At 41.1% G+C, this 15,581-nt stretch overlaps 1 protein-coding gene across 2 annotated transcripts in view; it reads right to left on the bottom strand.

Annotated features, from left to right (window-relative positions):
* Positions 1–15,581, bottom strand: part of RecQ4 (RecQ4 helicase) — a 32,721-nt gene that overhangs the window by 16,189 nt on the left and 951 nt on the right. For both annotated transcript variants that reach the window (XM_055061885.1, XM_050193508.2), the window contains exons 5-12: positions 14,564–15,579; positions 14,245–14,468; positions 14,016–14,153; positions 13,756–13,884; positions 9,202–9,294; positions 8,991–9,127; positions 7,256–7,507; positions 1,583–1,765 (exon numbers count right to left, since the gene is read on the bottom strand). In XM_055061885.1, the coding sequence (XP_054917860.1) occupies positions 1,583–1,765; positions 7,256–7,507; positions 8,991–9,127; positions 9,202–9,294; positions 13,756–13,884; positions 14,016–14,153; positions 14,245–14,468; positions 14,564–15,579 (2,172 nt within the window). The remainder of the gene's footprint in view (positions 1–1,582; positions 1,766–7,255; positions 7,508–8,990; positions 9,128–9,201; positions 9,295–13,755; positions 13,885–14,015; positions 14,154–14,244; positions 14,469–14,563; positions 15,580–15,581) is intronic.

The raw sequence follows: 15,581 nt of genomic DNA, 5'->3' as shown, positions 1-15,581 counted from the left end.
AGGACTGCATTGTATTCTAAAGAAACCGAAGACGACCTTACAAGTTTTGAAAACATTTACTGTGCCACAATGGCTCAAATATGACAAAATAGCTTGAAATCTGTCATGCCAAACTGACGTTGTGATGATGGGGTATTGGTACGAAAGAAAAAGAAAAGGCAGTTTGACCTTTATTGTAACAGCTAGTAATCTAAACGTTATCATAAAATCAACAAAGGCAACAGTTTCATAAGAATATATAACCTGTCTAAACTAATTTTGCGTTGCTCTTTAGTATCTTTTTAACACTTCCACTACAGCGCGGGTCACCAGCGGGTCGCAGCAGTGATTCTCACTGTGTGGTTGTGCAGGGCTTTCCTGCATTGCACAAATGACGACTTTGCTAGAAATCAACAGAGGAAAAATTTTTTTTTTGTTTCTTCTGATTTGACGCATCAGGCCGCCATCGCCCTGCACCATGACTCACTGGTGGGCCTGACACACTAAAGGGATGTGACAAGTTGCCCACCGGATGGATCACGACACACAGGAATCGAGATTTCGAAAAATGTTAACGCAGTGAACAGGTTTGCCATTGAATGCTGGTCCATGGGTTTTAGACACTCTAAACATCAAGTGAACATAACAGACATAAATGGCAGCTGTGTTATGCATGGAGGTGCCATTGACGATGAGCATGCTTATACAGCATAGTGATTTTTTTTTTTTATTATTATTATTATTATATACAGATCTAAACAAATGCAACATCCATGTACCAGTTTGCGAACAGAGTCTGTTAATACTCTAGGCATTCTACTTGGCAGGAATCTTAAGGCTATCACCAATTTCAAGAAATCTGGCTTCAAAATCTGTAACAAAGTGCATTGCTGTTACAATCAGCATCCATCCACACTGCACTTCTTTCAGTATACTGATACAAGTTTAATAGAAATGCAGTGCATATTGATGCACATGTAGAGGAAATATTGAGGACATATTTCTTGGAAGGAGTGCCAGGCAAAGAATTTCTAGCAAATGGGCACACTCTGCGTACTAGACAGTTCTAATTTTGCAATTACAACATGTCATTTAACGTAGCTAGTTAAGATGTTAATGAGATAATATTATATGTGCTGGATTAGTGAAATTGTTCGTGGATCTAGGAGGTTGTGACTGAGACAATGGTGCCTGGGCACTGCATCCTCTCTTTTGTCACAACTGCAATTTGAAAAGGCCCTGGCTACAGAGATGGTAAGGTGTTAGACTGCCCCAGAAAGGCTCGGATTCGAATCCTGGACCAGGACAAATTTTTCCTGAACTGTGAAGCTTTCCTTACAAGCAACCCGCATGGGTTTCCTTTGTAGCTTTGTGCTACATTAGGGTGGATAACAATTATCACTTTCGTGACACTTCCTCCACCTTGCACAACACCTCCTCCACTTGCAGGATTACACAGAACTAGTTTATGCCATATTCAGAGACGGTATGCGCTACACAGTACAATGAAGTGCATGTGATCCTAGTGCTGAATGGACGAGCTGTATGACTGAGAGTTCTAAACACATCATAATGCAGTGAAGTACAAAGTTGTTATACATACCTCATCACGGTATTTGTCTTCTGAAACCGACAAAATGAGGTTCTTTGGCATAGAAGGTGACCCAATAACACCAGCAGAGGTGTTGTCAATTTGCAAGTGTTCTGCTATGCTTAGACACGTACTCCTTGTGGCAGTCGCTGTCAGTGCGAGGATGCAGTGAACCTTTAGCTGCATAGTCAGGACCTGCAAATATTTTCTCAGCTGAAATAACAAAGCCTCCATAACAAAAAATTTTATGTGCTTCAAGTAAACTGAACAATGCATTAGCCACTAGAACAAATATCTGAAAAAACACTGAGCAATAATCCTTGTGATATTGCTTTCTTGCCATTCTCATGTTTTCTAAAGACTTTTGACTTTAAGATAACAGGTATATACAAGTTTGCTGATGTAAATTTTTACTGCAGAATATTTTGCGTAAGCTTCTAACTTAACGATTTAGATATTCCCTAACATCCCTAGCTCTAAAACATCCTTCTCATTTTGGAGAAATAGCAACATCACACAGAACTAGTCACTTGCATGATTATTGCAGTTTCCACCAAAACAGGCACCTCATAACTTCTACAGCAGTGCCAAAAACTGTCGTGAATAGCGCTCCACAGTGTCCACAGCCCAATTGAGGACCAAACAAAAAATTCAAATTATGGAGTCTAACGACCTGAAGTTATGCATGGACTATGAGTGATGCCATTGCAGGGGTCTCCAGATTAATTTCGACCACACGGAGTTCTTTAAGATGCATCTAGATATGAGCACATAAGAATTTTGGCATTCCAGCCCCATTTGAATGCATCCTACATGGCTTGCAACTGAACCCGCAACCTCGTGCTCAGCAATGGAACACCATGGCCACTCAGCCATTGTGGTGGGTGAGGTTGAGAACTACATTATTACGATATGCACAGCTGATAGGTGGTGCCGACCTTTAAGGGGGGACACGGGTCTTAAAAACCAAAACATTACACACAAAAAAAAAATCGAGGTTTTGGAAATGTTATTTTCGAAATCTACAACTATTTTTCTACCTATCTGCCAAGTTTCTCGTTTCTAGAATCAGTATTTTAGGCGAAATAATTTGCGCAATGAGTTCCAGCTGAATTCCAGCCAAAATCAACCTCAAAGCGGCCCTTCTTCCCGTCGCGCAGCTGCCGTTTCACGCTGCCTATGGCTGCCATCTCGGTCTCGTTTGAAAGAACCACCTTCCTGCTCAAGTTTCCCGCCACCGCCGCTCAGGTTCGACCATTGGATGGTGCAAAATAAATAAATAAAGAAAAGCGCATTATTTGTTTCCTATTGGATGAACGAGCCCCTGTGAGAAGACCACGTCACTCGATTGGCGGAGCTGGCTGGTGTCATCTGCTAAGCGAGCCAGCCCGCGTGCCGCTGTCGCGCTGAGATGCCATTTTGAAAAACTGCGTGCAGCGACTGAGAAACGCAACAATGCCCGGGTCAGTGAGAAAGTTTCGTATTCTGAACAAATTCAGCAAAAAACGGAAGAAATCGATGGTTGGTAATGTTAAAGGTCGCCGCACTTCCCCAAGATGCGGCGAGGGCGATGTAGAGGCTACATCGAGTGGAAGTTGGCGACAACGGCGTGGGTCCAGCGTGTGCGCCAGCTCGCGAAGCCGACAGGCCGTGTCCGTTGTGACACGGTGATGCTGCAGCCTTCCGATGTGGAGCAGAACACAGGATTCGAACTAAGGAAAAACTCCTGGAACTCGTGTCAATGGCAGCGACGAAGTGGAAATCGAATTGTTTTAACCGTGACAGCAACGTGGTCGACAGTGCACTTGACAAGACGGCATTCACGATCACCAATTTGGATCTGCAAAACCAGCTTTTGAGGTTTACAAAGTGCACAGCATGTGATAGCGACAAAATTGAGTTCAAGAAAGGTGAGCGAGAATAGAGCCTCGCTGTGAAACCTACGCTCTCATGTTCCAACTGCAAAGACATCGCGTCCGCGTGGAACTCGCCGCATGTAAGTGGCGATCAGACGGTGAACCCGTTCGTTGTAAATATTTTGGCAGTGCGTGCTATGCAGTGCACTGGGAACCAGCAGACAGCACTTAATGATATTTTTTCGGTGATGAACATTTCCAACCGCGGTTTCCACAACAAGACGTGGCAGAACTACATGAAAAAAAATTTACCCCTGCAGCAATTCATGCGGCCGAAGAAGTGAGTCATTCCTTGGCCGACAGTGTTCAAGGCGCACTGAAGAGACGACATTTAAACAGCAGCAGGCAATTAGACTACATTCCTGGTGGTTATTAGGAATGTACATGTGCAAATATGTGCAAAACATCTGCTAATTTTCATTAAATTTTGTGCTGTTTGTTTTTTGCATTTTTCTCAAAACAAAAATTTTTGGCTCCATGCAATATTGAGGCCTCGATATCTCAACACCTAGAACAGTTATAACTGAAATTCTTTTTGCAGAATGAAGTCTAATGTGTACTTTATGAAAGATAGCAAGCGGATTTCTTACCTTTAATTTCAGAAATGAATTATTTTGCTACATTTTGTGCCACATGGTTGCCACATTTTGTGGGCTTACATTCAATGGGCTGTAAAGTATCTATTAATGGTCACATAAAAAAAGTTTGTTATACTTCAATCCTTACTCCGTATGCTATCTAACTATGTGTTACAAATAATTTTTACTGTGCCATTTATTTTTAATTGAGGCCACAAACAAAGGGAATTAAATGTTAATTACCTTAATAACTAGTTGAGCTACACCAAAACTAAGTACATACTTGAAATCGGTACAAAAATATCAATAAGACAGACGAGTTTGATTAGTATATATGGGAAAATAAAGAACATTATTTATATAGCAGTGTCACAGGTTTCACTAGAAGCATAGCGCAGGAAGGACGAACGACAAAGACTAGACAGGTTAGCGCTTGTCCTGTCTAGTCATTGTCATTCGTCCTTCCAGCGCTATGCGTCTAGTGTAACTATGCATTACCAACCAGCCCGAGCCTATACCCTTCTGAAGATCACAGGTTTCACAGGCTCTTTTGCCAACAGACAAAAAGTAGCTATGCAAACAATACCTTGCAGTTAAGAACTGTGACATTTTCAAAGGCAAGCCAAAGCCTCTAAATATTGCCTGCTTGAGAAAGCAGAAAGTAATTTTTAAAAATTTTACCAAAGCTATGTTTATAATACAGCCATAATAGATGGTTTATATAGAGGGGTTTTCAAGAGTGCAGAGTTTCATGTTTGCAATTGCAAACGTGTGCTGATATTGACACATGTACTTATCTTTATCGGGCGACCACGTTTCGCCGCCTGACAAATGTTATTGCACAGCGCGGGACGCGCCTGCATGTATCCTAAGTTTCTGGAAAGTTATCCGATGCTTCTATCTGCTGTCTGTTGTCGCCGAACCTTGTGTTATCTGATTTCAACGCCTGATGCGAATGGTGTAGACCTTTGAGGAAGGCACGCGGGTCCGAACGATTAGTCTGGAACTTTCGACGACTGCTGTATAAAAGCCGACGTGCTTGACCCGCAGATCAGATTTTCAACGATCGCCAACCGTGTTCGCCGCTATCGTTGTGCTATAAGTGTAGCCTGTTTTGTGGGCACAGGTTCGCCCAATAAAAGTTAGTTTTGTCATTCACAGTATTGCTACTGTGTTATTCAATGTCACCACCACGTGACACTATCGCTTGTCAGAGAAGTTGCGACAGCTATGAGTGGTAGTGTCAACCTGACCTAATTTTAATTTGCTCGTTAGGCAGACTGCAGAAGGCACTGGTGCTTTTCACACCACAGATGCTAACAACATGCAACTGTATTTTCCTTTTTATTAAGATGCTTCAGCATTTGCAGATCTCATCTGAGTTTTTTTATCTGCTTAATTAATCTTTTCTCCACAATATTTACACGAGCATGAGCATCGTGTGCAAAGCTGCTCCCTCCAGCTATCACTACATGCACAAGATAGCAGCATGTACAGTAAAACCCCACAAAAAAGTGATGACAATTATGCAACTCGCTCATGTGACATCACCATAGAAAAAGTACTGGAGGCAAACAAAAACAAGCAAAAGCAGTGAATCACTACATACTTTAAATACAAGAGGCCACAACATTGTGGTAATATCTTTAAAAGAAAGTGATTATGCCATACTGAACAGGACTATATAGCAGACTCTACTTATGCTTGCATATGCTGTTGCATGTACAATCATAAGTTCTCTTACTCATTTTATCATTCGGTGCCATCATGATGCACTGAATTGCTGAAAGTACAGCTTTTCATGTAAAGAGAGATTAAAAAGAAAATCAATTAGAGCTGAATGAATCAATTGCACTCTCTCATTCTGTCTGATGTGTCTGTTTGGTTATTTAGCGTGATTAGTGTCATTCAGCATAGTTTAGAATTAATTAATAAATTACCCTTTTGCAATACTAAAACAGACACTATTACTGTGAGAGGATGCTTGGTAAGCCAGAAAAGATGCAAAAACCAAGGAAGGGTGGCGACATCACCTTGAAGTTCCCACACCAGCTTGCCCTGATGTGAAGGTTTCGTTTTCTCGTTTGAAGTAGACTGATGGGGAAACGGAAGTGCAAGTAAGCAGTGTTGCACGGATATCACGTAAGGGTGGCCACGTGTCCTAGATATCATTTCTGGCAGCAAATGCTTCAACTCTAATAGCAAAAATACCTGATCGTGGAGGACCAATACTTTTTGATGTGGTCGTCCAGATAGTGAAGCCCATCTTCGTCATGTCGTTCGTATAAGCACGTAGTAATTTTGTGTAGGTTGTTGAAAAGCAACTTTTCTACTTCTTATTTTTACACATAACGCACTAACCTAGGATGACACCACAACGCTGCAAAAAACACGTGATTTACCATTGCGATTTGAATGACTCACACTCTAGCGATATTACAGGTGCTTTGCCTGCACATGTCATAAGCATATGACCACGTTTTTTTTTTCGAAACCAAATTTACGCGGCCTCACTAAGAAGCACCAATTTAAAGCTTTGACACTCGAGCCCAGTTAAATTTTTGCACTACAGGATCAACTATATTACATTCTAAAGGAGCCAAAGACGGAACTTGGCAAGTTTTGAGAATTTCTATTACACCACAATGGCCCAAATATGATAAAGTACTGTGAAATTTGTGATTTCATGCTGACATGCAATTCAAGAAATGGAAGTTTAGTCTTCATTTTCTCTTGTATAGTAATCAACCTCTTACTACAATATTAACAAAAATATAGTTTTTAAAGACTGTTTTATCAGTCGAAACTGATTTGATGCTTCTCTTTAGTGTCCCTTTAACAGCACCTATAAAATCAAGTCTCAGATCAGTGCGTGCATACCAGTTTCTAAAAAAAAACTCATGCAGGTAAATAAGACACATTCTGAAGCATGTTATACATAGGTAGTTTCAAAACCACATCCTCGGGACAGCTAAATATGCATTATTTGCTCTGTTAAATGATAGCCTGCCATCTTTTTTTATAGGATGGTTCAAGTTGGTGAAGGCAGACTGCAAATGTTGCTGGATGTGATCACCCAGGATAGCAGCGATACAAAATGTTATGTGCTTTAGTGTTTTATAGCTGAAATGCAAGAGTAGCGAGTCAGAAACAAAGTAAAGCCCAGTGGGAATCGCAAACTTCATACTTGCCTTGTAAAGTTGCAAATACGAAGGCCGGAAGTTGTGCGACCACTCAGAAAGGCAGTGTGCCTCATCAATGCAAGCAAAAGCCACTGGAGGCAGCTGGTGCACAATGCTGTTGCCCTCCACAAGGCTTTCAGGAGAGACAAGCAGGAAATGAATGCTGCCTTCTCGAAGCTGTGCCAACACTTGCTCCTTCTGGGCTGGTGGCATAGCGCTGTGCAGGAATGAGGCCTTTAAGCATGGAGCCAACCTTGCCACCTAAAAGTAAAAGTTATCCAGCTCAGTCACTAGCATGCATGGTCAAAGGAGTTTAGGCACCCAAGAATGCGTCAGAAGACAAATTTCATAAGATACAATGCCACAGCAATGAACAGGTAATTTATAACCAAAACACTGCTGCAGTGCATGAGACAACCTTAAACCAGAAATGAGATGATTGAAAGGGGGCAAAATAAGAAGTGCATTTAGTGTAACCCTGCCAGAAAAAAAAGAAAAGCAGGGCAATGAAGAAGACATCACCATTGATGTAGGATAGTATCAAATTGAAAGCCACCATACCTAATAAATTCTTTGAAAATTTATATTGTTTCAGTGAAGTTTTATAGATACGAATCGGCTATATCATCATTCCATATCCATGAATAAATCACTACATACATGCTCAATGCCAATCTGTTGTATTATCACTGCAGCCTGCAACTATGATTCCAGTGGTTGTGCATCTCGGCATGACTGGCTCATCACCCCCTCCTTACTTTTCTAGAAGAAAATTACTTGGCTTTGCATTTGTAGCATATGTTTTCTTTGTTTCAAATGACAAGCCCTTGGCCCTTTTTCTTAGTATATTCTTTTGGCATTAGAGCAACCTGTGACAATTCATTTTTTGTGTTCCTAGTGCTGTACTCTATTCTTTGTGATTGTTTCACTTTAGCCTTGGTGATAGGTCATCATGATCTTTCCTTTCTTTTGTCCCTTTCCTATCTATGTTTCCATCCCCTCCTTCCTAAAGTGTAGGGAGGCATTGTGCCCTTTCTGCTGGTCATTGCCAGCCTGCTTTTTTCCTTCTTTTCCTCTCTGTCGATTGTATACATGCTTTCAAACCAAATAATAAGAACAGCAACAACAACAGCTGTTCACTGCGTACGATGTGTAGCTGCTAAATGAGCAGATCTCCCCTAATTATTTATCTGCTTTGCATGTTGTACGAAGTGAAGCCCACTGACACTGTGTAGGGAATAATACAGTCTATACAAAGGATGCACTTGGAACAGCACCAGAAAAAAGATAGGATGGTACTGTGTTCAAGACCAATATAAAGTCTAGCCTTTGTATGCTTTTGAAACAGTGGCCACATCAGCAGGAGAATGTTGTGGGTTTGACACACTCGGTTGCTGGTTGCCCAGCAATAAAAACAGTTACAAGTGTTCCTTCAAACGTCTATCCAACCTTGTGAGTGTAAACTCAACTGTGGCAGTTTTGCATGTGGCATCTTAAGTTCTCCTGAGGAGTGGAGTTGTCTCAAGGTATAGGGAATGCAGCAAATGGTCACCAGCTCGTAAAGTCAGAGAAAGAGAGAAAAGTGAGCGGTGATTATTTGGCTGCTCCAGTCTATTGTGAATTGCCAAGAGAAACAAGAAATGTCAATTCATGTGTTTTGCTATTCGGGATGCACATTGATGTCATTCTTTCAATATGGTAACACATAAGAGCTGTCAATTAGTAACATATGACGGGCACTCACTTGATCTTCCATTAGTGAAATCAATGGTGACACAACCAACGTTAGGCATTTTGTTTTCTGTGCATAAAGGTATGCTGGGAGCTGGTAGCACAAAGATTTTCCACTGCCAGTTGAAGACACCAACAGTGTTGACAAACCTTGAATTGGAAAGAGGTCAGTATAGTGACTATGGCAGTTCTGCTCACAATGGACAGATAGAAAGAAACCTTACCACATAAAATTCTCATAATCGTTGTTTCTTGCCCAGGTCTAAACTCTGAAAAGCCAACCTTACGCAGCGTTTCAAAAACAAATTTTGGTGTTTCTGAAAAGATAAGAAAAAGAATTCCCCAGTAAGGGCCTCTGGCTGCTATGAAAGAAGAAGGGGCAAAAGGCACTAGGCCTATATAAATTTTTAAAGGAGTACTGAGAAAATTTGTCTCGTTTTTATTTATTTATTGGATAGCCGTCGACTCAGTAATTACGCTATGAGTCTCAACTTACCAAGAGTGCAATAAGTTATTTATTACGTTACCTTTTATTGAGACAAGTTCAAAACATGCGCCAAGAGCCGCAATGACTTTGAAGGTGAAAATGGTGACCTATCACATCACCGAAACTTCTTGTCATGGTCTCGTGGTACCAGATATGACTGACGCATACACACACACTATGGTCATGCTGCCAAAATCTGAGTCCATTCTGCACTCAATGGGACAAGAGGGGGCAGTATGTCCTCCTGGGTTTCCAAGAGATGCGAATTGTTGAAAAGGCCAACTGCACTTCAGTGATGCACTGCCGTAAAACTGCAGGCACTAAACTGCAATCCTGGGCCTTTTGATGTGAAATAGATTATTTGAAGAAGTTACAGGATACCATCATGACTGAGCTGGACAACACTGACACCATGATAACTAACAATGATGCCAAGATGGCTTAAATAAACAGGAAGCTTGGTACAACCCAGGGCCAGATAGGCAACGTTATGAAATTGGTGCAAGAGCAAGAAACCGTAATTAAGGATCAAACTCATTGAGTAAAAGTTCTACAAAAGAAAAATGTAGATCTCGAGACTACAAGCCGTAGATTAAACCTTGTGTTTTAGGGGTTAGATGACAACGACCGGTCTGAAACCTGAGAACAGTCCGAAACCTTGATTAGGGGCATCTAAACTACCAATTTGGGAATTGAAGTGCAGTCAATTGAAAGGGCACATAGGGTTGACTGTTTTAGTGAACGGAACGAAAGACCCATTATTGTAAATTTTTTGCCAGATAAAGAAAAGGAGGCCATTGTGAAAAACGGAAGCAAATTTAAGGGTTCGTAGTATTGTGTGGAACAGGACTTCTCATTTGAAACTCGAGCATTGCGAAAGAAACTCTGGGAATACGGGAAAGTAAGGAAGGCGGATAAGAAAAACAAGGTTAAGCTAAAAGCTGATCATAAATGGCAAAGCATTTACATGGGACAATGAGAAGGAAGAAGTTGTTGCCCTTTCTAAACGGTGACACAGCAGTGATCATCGTCTTCATCGTGATTTAATTGTTGTAGTGGTAAATTGCCGAAGTATAATAAACAAAACAGATGAGTTTGCTGGACTGGTTGTGTCATTGAAGGCAGATATAGTGTTTGGTACTGAATCTTGGCTTAACCCATCCATCGATAATAAGGAGGTGTTTCCCAACAACTATGCTGCTTATTTCAATGATAGGCGGTGGTTTTTTTGTTAGTCCACTCATCCCTTTTGTCTGCGATACTGAAAATTGGTCATGAGTGCAGTCAAGTCAGTCTGGTGTAGAATTACATTGGCTAACAATTTTTCTTTTATCACAGGGGCGTTTTATTGACCACCCAGCACAGATTTCCGTGTTTTGGAAACGTTATACGATGTTGTTTCGGAGGCGTCTGATCAAACCATTTTACTAGCGGGTGATTTTAATTTACCAGACTTGAGATAGGAAAATGGTACATCTGGTCTTAAATGGTAAGCCGTATCAATGTAGAAATGAAAAACATGGTTGACAGTTTTGGCTTGATACAGTATGTCCTGGAACCTACTAGACTTAGTCATACCCTGGATCTTCTGTTTTGTAACTCGCCTAATTTAATTAATTGTGTAGCTATCATTCCAGGAATTAGCGCTCCTCTTATGCAACCGCTGAAAATTAGCGTTAGCGGCATTGCAGCTCTACTTAGGAATATTGATGAAAGAAAGGCTAATGGCCCCGATGGTATTTCTCCAAGAATTTTCAAACAGTGTGCTCGCCCAGTTTCACTTTACCTTTATCTAATATTTGAAAAATAATTATCTACTGGTCAGTTGCCACAGAACTGGAAAGTAGCAAACGTAGTCCCAATTCATAAAGGAGGTTCAAGAAAGGACGTTACTAATTATAGGCCTATTTCACTTACATCAATTTACTGCAAGATTATAGAGCACATAATACACTAGGCTATAATGAAACACCTAATGGACAACGCGTTGCTAACGAACCGTCAGCACGGTTTTTGCAAGGGGTTTTCATGTACGACACAGCTTCTTGAGCTCTATGACCTAGCATCAGCAATTGATTTGGGAGGGCAAATCGACTGCATTTTTTTGGACTTCAGCAAAGCATTTGACACTGTTTCCCATTTTCTGCTTTTTGAAAAACTTCAACTAATTAATACAGATTCAAGTGTTCTTCAGTGTATTGGGAACTAACTACTTGTCACAGCACTTTCAGTGTGTTATCTTGAACAGCATCAAGTCAGTTTGCCTAGAAGTCACGTCAGGCGTTCCGCAGGGGTCTGTGCTGGGGCCTCTTATTTCTCATCTATATTAATGACATTCATTTAGGCATCAGCTATAATGTACTCCTCTTTGCAGATGACTGTATTATATATGGAAAAATTAAAAATGAACGTGATGTCCTAGAACTACAAGCCAATCTTGAATGTATTTGTGAATGGTGTTCCATGTGGAAAATGAATCTGAACATGAATAAGTGTGTCCATGTGTGTTTTACTAAGAAAGCAATGACTAAATATTTGGGTGTGCTGCTGTCGGGCTACTGTTCTTGGAATGCGCATGTGGATTATGTGGTTGCCAAGGCCACAGTAGCATTAAACTATATTCAAAGAAATTTAATATATGCAAATTCCAATCTTAGAAGCATGGCGTACCTAACATGTATAAGACCTATCTTGGAATATGCCTGTACTCTATGGACCCACCACAAACATGTCTGATCAATAAACTTGAAAAAGTTCAGAACAGAGCAGCCAGGTTTGTCTTGGGTAGGTACGGTAAGAACTATAGTTGCAGTGAAATGAAAAAAGAGTGGAATTGGGAATCACTTTCATCACGCCAAAAGAAATTGCGGTTAAAACTTTTATACCAACTTTTATTTGAGTGCAGCGAAACAGCTGCGCTCAAATTTTTCATTAGGAAGTATCGTAATCGTAGGCAATTTTTCTTATGCTACCACAATAAAATGAAATGGGCAGCATTGTAGCACAAGACGGCTCAAGGCACGGGTATGCAACCGAATAAGTACCTTGGAAAGCCTTTGTCCTTACTCTGGCTAAATATTTATATACACCGGCATGCAATAGTACATAATGGTTTAACGATGGCATTTTCGACGGCAATTTTCCAATAGCCGGACCTTAGGTCGATGAAAGAAAAATAGGTAAACAGGTAGTCTAGAGCATCATCAATATGTGGCAAAGGGTAAACATCCTTTTTTGTGATTTTGTTTAGGGGGCGATAGTCTACACTAAAGCGCCACGTTCCATTCTTCTTTTTGAGGAGTGTGCCGGGAGAAGCCCAGGAACTACAGGAAAGCTCGATAATGTCCTTGACAAGCATTTGTGTTACTTCCTGTTGGATAACTGCTCATTCACATGCAGCAACACAATGTAATTGTAAGCGAAACTTACTTAAAACAGCCAAATTATATATCTGGACGGACTGGCCACAAGTACAAAATTCGGAAATACCAGGCCAGGACGAACCTGTATGCAAATTCTTTTTTTTTGTAAAAATGATCGCTCAGTGGAATCGACTGTCGTTTGAGCAAGTGTGCAGTGTGAATGAAGATGTTTTTTTTTTTCAAGATTGCAACCGGCCTGCTGTAGTGCCTTCGGGCAAAGTGAGGAAATACATTAATTAAAAAAAAGATAATAATAAAGTTGTCACTGCTTCTGAGCTCCACAGTCACAGACTCTCCTGCCCCATACTGGAATCCAGCCTTGTAAAGTATTTTTGATGCAATGCGAGGTAATCTTCATCCAAGTCGCCTTTATGATTTCCACAGCTGTGAACGATGTCATCCGCAGCAGGATGTTAGCGGCTGAGTGATGACTTTAGCAGTCATTTTGTGTAGCCGAGAGGTTGTGTACTGAGTCATTAGAGCCACATACAGACTTTGCCAACAGAAACAAAACCACTGCAGACATCACTGCAGCTGGCTCCAGGACCTCTAGTCAGACTCTTGTTGCACCTGCACTGCTCAAAAGCCCTGGAGAAGGAGGCAAAATATGATCCACAGACTTTCTAGGGAAGACCAGTTTTGAAGCTTTTTAACCACAGGGTTTCCATGGGCACAACATGAAAGAACCAGGGCTCAATAACACTCAGGCTTCCACTGGCTTTGTTTCTTTTGACAAAGGCTCTAAATAGCATGTAGTCTGCACTCATGTAGAGTGCACTAATTGCCAAATTATCATACAATACTAATGCTGCCAAAGCACTAAAAGTGAGATGCTCTATTAAAAGTGATGCCTAAGTGCTAGGCCTCACCTGGAAGTTTTCCATGAAGGTCAGCTTTTAGAAGTGGCTGGACACCTATCCTTTCATTTTCTTTGATGTGCGCAGCAAGATTATGAGCTTCGCTTTCATTCATAATGTTTTCCACTCTATCTTGATGTTCTGTGGAGGAGACATTGTTCCAAGGTATGTAGGGCTATAACAGTTTTAGATGAAACTTGAGCAGAGCTACCCTCTAAAAGAATTTATAATAGGGCAAGACATCAGAAAATCTGTACAAAAGAATAACTTACGATTAATATCTTTTGAACAGAAGACCTTTGTCAAGGTTTCTGGCATGTTGCAGCTCTTGATACCACGTGCCATTTCAGCAGCTTCCTCTAATGTGGGCAAATGCGTCACTTCTGGTTCAGCAGGGATTTCAAGCTTACCTAGAATAAAAAAATAAAAGGAAAAACAACAACCTGGTTAACACAGCACTCTTGTTTCTAGAAGCATTTAAAAAGTGCACAGGGAACATACTTGTGTTTGTAGAACAGGAACGTGCCCAATGGCCAAGTTCACCACATTTGAAGCATTTTGATGTGCCATTTTTACAAGAGGCTCCCTCGGAGAAATTGCGTTTCTTTTTCCACTCTTTGTATTTCAGCTGCCGGACATTCACTTTGTGATGACCACGTGAAAACTTCTTTCTCTTCAGGTTGATCCGCACAAAGTTTTCGCTAAGACTTTTACTTGTTTTATGCCTGAAACAGCATGTATTTCATATTTGAAGGCATCCATCATTAATCAGCGCAGCTACTACACACAAACTTCTCAACACAAATATATTTTTCATTACCTTTTCGTGTTATCCTTTCCAGCTTTCCTTGGTTGTATTGCAGAACTTCCTGATTGTATGTCATCTGGATCTGTCATTGATGGCTTGTTTAACTCTTCCTTCACTTCAGGGTGTTCATCAGAACCAGAATTTTTCAATGTCTTTCGTCTTTTCACTGTCTCTTGTTTCTTTCCAGACAGTCCGAGTGTGCTTGCAGTGTCTGTTCTTCTCTGCCGTTTCCTCTTTGGCTTTTCGCAGTCTTTTTTTGACACCACTTCAACCTCGAAACTCTCACATGCCTTCTTAAGAGGCTCCTCTTTCAATTTATGTGCAGCCTGCGATGGTAGGCATTTCTTGCTCCCGTCAAGCTTATTTACTCGAATTTCTTTATTTGAGCATAACTGGTGCCGGGTGTTTGGTATGCGACGAATAGTACCGCTTTCATTTTGTGTATTTACTTGTGGTTTACCTAACTGTGTACTAGAACTGTCTTCCTCAGATGTAACCTTTGAAAGCAATGCGAGATGATGGGACACATGCAGCTGCTGTACACCAGGAGTCTGAGGAGGTGTGGGCGTGAGAAACACATCATCTGTTGATTCTATGGATGAACAGCTGATTGGACAAGTCTTGCTGACCTTGGTTTTGATGTATCCTTTCTCACTCAACCTGCCACTGCATGTGCTTGGCCTACATGCCAAGGGAAGTTGTGACGACGATGATGGAGGAGTGAAGAACACCTCATCATCAGCAATGCTATTTCTTGACAGCCATGACTCGTCAAGGCTATGTGTATAGTACAGCATACGTGAAGCTGATACCATTTTGCATGGAGATATAGATACTCTATCTTCATTTGTGGCTGCAACCTCTTCATTTGGAGTGCATTCCTTAGCTTGTACATGTTTGCAGTCAGTTTTGGAAAGTGCTACAGAGCTCGAGTTTTCCTTGTGCACTTCCAATCTCGGACACACAGGTTCATCTTGCACACTTTTAGATCGATATCCATGGGACATGCATCCTGGTTTGGATGAACTCT

This window comes from Dermacentor andersoni, chromosome 1 (genome assembly GCF_023375885.2).
Source record: "Dermacentor andersoni chromosome 1, qqDerAnde1_hic_scaffold, whole genome shotgun sequence".
In the NCBI taxonomy this organism is placed as follows: Eukaryota; Metazoa; Arthropoda; class Arachnida; order Ixodida; family Ixodidae; genus Dermacentor; species Dermacentor andersoni.
Note: the sequence above shows the minus strand (reverse complement) of the source record. Positions and strands in the feature narration are given on the sequence as shown.